Source organism: Crocuta crocuta, unplaced genomic scaffold, assembly GCF_008692635.1.
Source record: "Crocuta crocuta isolate KB4526 unplaced genomic scaffold, BGI_CrCroc_1.0 scaffold737, whole genome shotgun sequence".
NCBI classification, from domain to species: domain Eukaryota; kingdom Metazoa; phylum Chordata; class Mammalia; order Carnivora; family Hyaenidae; genus Crocuta; species Crocuta crocuta.
Window position 1 is genome coordinate 1,827,785 of NW_027527804.1, and position 4,056 is coordinate 1,831,840.

The 4,056-nt window shown below is 34.5% G+C and overlaps 1 protein-coding gene across 1 annotated transcript in view; it reads right to left on the reverse strand.

Annotated features, from left to right (window-relative positions):
• The window catches only part of COL4A5 (collagen type IV alpha 5 chain), a 227,462-nt gene that overhangs the window by 25,670 nt on the left and 197,736 nt on the right, over window positions 1-4,056 (reverse strand). The window contains exons 38-40 of the mRNA XM_077773807.1: window positions 2,626-2,706; window positions 1,886-1,984; window positions 1,285-1,335 (exon numbers count right to left, since the gene is read on the reverse strand). Of these exons, the coding sequence (XP_077629933.1) occupies window positions 1,285-1,335; window positions 1,886-1,984; window positions 2,626-2,706 (231 nt within the window). The remainder of the gene's footprint in view (window positions 1-1,284; window positions 1,336-1,885; window positions 1,985-2,625; window positions 2,707-4,056) is intronic.

Sequence of the window (4,056 nt, forward strand, 5' to 3'; positions counted from 1 at the left end):
CAGATAGCTGGAGGAAATTCCTTCAACAAATATTTTGAGACTAATTTTGAGACTAATGAAGACATGGATCTTCAGCTGCTGCTGTGTGTCTCTGAAGATCATTCTATCCAAGATTTAGAATCCCAATCTAGACAAACTGTTCTCAACATTTTTATACACCACGAACATGCCTGAAAGTGATATAACAGTGATATATAACAGTGGCACATTAAAGTAATAATTTTCACATTGGGATCATGGGAAGGATACAGGAATTTCTAGGAGATATGTCCGTGGTTTGTAAAAAGCCCCCATAGAATAACCAATGGTCCTTTCAGAAAATAAACAGTCATACCTGTACACACATCCAGTCATTCATTTAACTATCTGGTGCTTATAAGGAGAGTAAGAACAAATGCAAGAAAGTAGATGTGTATGTGCACACACCCATTCAAAATGCAAGATGTATATATTAATATGGAATTTTCAATTTTTATTATTGGTACATATTTCTACAAAGCTTCCTTATATTACCTTGGTTTTGTTTCCATGGGGAGAAAAGAGTGGTTGTTTTTTTTTCCCAGCTGAAAAACCTTTTTTTAAAAAATTTTTTATAGTTTATTTATTTTTGAGACAGAGAGAGACAGAGCATGAGTGGGGGAGGGGCAGAGAGAGGAAGACACAGAATCTGAAACAGGCTCCAGGCTCTGAGCTGTCAGCACATGAACTACATGAACTCGGGGCTCGAACCCATGAACCATGAGATCTGACCTGAGCCAAAGTCAGACGCTTAACCAACTGAGCCACCCAGGCACCCCTGACCTTTTTTGTTTTTAAAGTTCATTTATTTATTTTGTGAGAGAGATAGAGAGAGAGAGAGAGAGAGAAAGGGAAAGAGAATCTCAAGAAGGCTCCTTGCTGTCAGGCTGTCAGCACAGAACCCAACAGAGGACTTGATCTGAACCGTGAGATCATGTCCTGAGCCAAAATCAAGAATCAGATGTTTAACCAACTGAGCCACCCAGGTGCTCCATGGCTGAAAGATTTTTAAAACATTTNNCAGTTATTTATGAAAATAATGAAGAGATACCTATATGTAAATTTCTTTAAGAATGCATTTTTATATAGCACAACTCATTATACTAAATTGTTAATTAAGAACTGCTTTAAGAGAGAACTTGAGCTTTGAGTTTTCTGGAGTTCCATGTGCATTTAATAATGGCAAATTGTGGAGATGGAAAAATAAATGTGCTGGACCATATTCTCTTTATATGGCTTTATTTAGCATGTTTTATTAAAGTTTACCAGAAAGTCCTGGGAGTCCAGGGGGTCCTGGGATTCCAAAGCCTGGCTGCCCTATCAGAGAATAAACCAAAAACTCTCAAATAGATAATAATAAATGAAACAAGGACAAAATATTTAAGAACATTCANAAACGTGCAGAAGATTTATTTCCAACATGGAATCACAATTCTAACACGAGAAAACTATACAAAAATATATTCTACTTGTGACAAGTGTTAAATGTATCTTTATATATTATACATGTAATATATATGTTAAATATATCTTCATGTATATAATACATAAAATATATATAAATGGAAAATAGATTGCATAGTGAAATGAGGTCACCCAGAGAAGTTGAAAAAAGCTGGGTAACTTCTTCAAATGAAAACTGGGCAAGAAAGGATATGGAGTTTTTCATAAGAAGGAGGCAACCTGATGGATAAATGTAAAGGAATATTCTCAGTACAGAGTGCAAGAAAGTAGTTAGGAAGAGAAAAGCATGTAGTAGCTTAGAGGTTAACAAAGAAGATAGAAGTTGATTGTGGCCAATAAAGGACAAAACTTAAAGAAGACAAAGAAGAAATTAAACATTAGGAACAATGAAAAAATATGGCACCTGGTTCACCCTTCTGTCCAGCTGGTCCAGGGATACCATCTTGACCCGGGTTGCCTTTTTCACCTGGAGGCCCTGGTGGCCCAGGACGACCGCCACCACCTAAAGCACAGAGTACAGCAGGTTACACCTATCTTTCCAATTCCTTTTCCTTCCATATTCCCCATTTTTTCCATACCAGCTTCAAATAGTTCTATCCAAATGACTACAAAGTACCTCCAAGACACTCCTTTAAATCACAAAATCTTGTGAAAAAGAGACATTAAAAGAATAAAAGCTAATGAGATTAAGGAAGAGTTTTATCATTCATTCAGTACCCAAATGTTTTCAGTTTCTTATTTTAATCTAGCTTTAGAATATCAAGGAGAGCAAGGTGTAGGGTGGAATGGGGTGCATTATAGGCCTCACATGGGGCCATGAGGAGTGATTTGCTTTAGAATTCAGCAAACAAACAACAGTGCTACACCTCGCCATTCTAAAAAATACCAGAGTTTCTACTATTGTAAGATACTTGAAATAATTCTCCCTGGAAAGAGTCCCCCAAATAAGGTTCAAAAGTAATAATTTTAGGTAACTTTTATTAAGAGTTGTTCAGTTTGTACATAATGAGTAGTACTAAATGAATGATCGGCATGTTTCCTTGTCTCAGAAATGCTCACAACTCCCAGAAATGATTGGACTTTCCCAAAATGAATATCAGCCTTAGTTTTACAGAACAACAAATCCTTATGTTTAATGCTTACCTACAGGACCAGGTTCTCCTGGAAGGCCAGGGTTCCCAGGAGGACCACTAATACCTTTTGGTCCAGGAAGTCCTGGGGTTCCTAAAGTAAAGGGTTCAATTTAATAATAAAAGAAAAACTGCACTCCTTTAAGAATTACAACTCAAACTCACAATTTATAGTATGAGCACAAAAACAGTGAATCGGAAAAAAAAAACAAGAAAGATGCTGATGTTTGCTGAATATTTTTAAGAATAATTTTAAGTTTTAAACTTATTTATCCAAGGCTGGCATTATTATATATTCATAATAAAAATAATTACCACAACATTACATTAGTAGAAATGGTAGGATTCTATTGTATGGATATATGAATTTTTTAATCCACTCATCTACTGTCAGACATTTGGGTCATTGTCAGGTTTTAGGTATTATGAATATCTATTTATGGAAACCTGATCTACTTCCAGTTTTTAGCTATTATGAAGTAACTCTGCTATGAATATTTCTGAACCAGTATTTTTGTGGACATGTCTTAATTTATCTTGGGTAAATACCTAGATAGGAATGGAACTGCTGAGTCAGAGTAGGTGTATGGTGTGTCTTATAAAAAACCCAACAACCTGCCAAAACATTTGACACTCAAAACAATGTCTGGGAATTCCAGTTGTTCCAGACCCTTGTACAACATATGGTGATATCAGTTGTTTTAATAATAACCTTGCTGGTAGGAATGTATTGCTACTTCTTTGTGGTTTTAAATTTGCATTTCTCTAATGGCTAATAATATTGATCACCTTTTCATGTGTTTATTGACCATCCACATATCTTCTTTTGTGAAACGTCTGTTAAGTTTTCCACATTAAAAAAAAGTGTATTATTTATCTTGTTATTATTGAATTGTAGAGGTTCTTTATATATCCCAGATATCAGTCATTTGTCAGATACATTTTTTGCAAGTACTTTCTCCTAGTCTGTGGCTTCCCTATTCATTTCCTTAATATGTCTTTTGATGAGCAGAATGAACAGAAGATCTCAGGTTCTTTAAAAGAAAAAAAAACCAGTGTGGAGAAACTGGATATCTGTATGGGAAAAAATGAACCTTGACCTATATTTCATACCATAAAAATATTTTTACTTGAGAAAAACCAAACCTAAATATAAAAATTTAAGCATTAAATGTTACAGAAAAAAATAGAAGGATATTTTCATAAACTTGAGTAGGAAAATATTTGTTGAATAATGCAGGATACAAAAAGCACTAACTATGAAAGAAAATTAATAAACTGGACTTTCTTAAAATTAACAAATTTTGTTCATCACACAGCATTAAGAAAATGTCATCACAGAATAGCATTAGGAATGAAAGGCAAATATGAGACAGAACATACTTGTAATATATGTATCTGACAGAGACTCATATCCAGAATATATAAAGAATGACTTTGAATC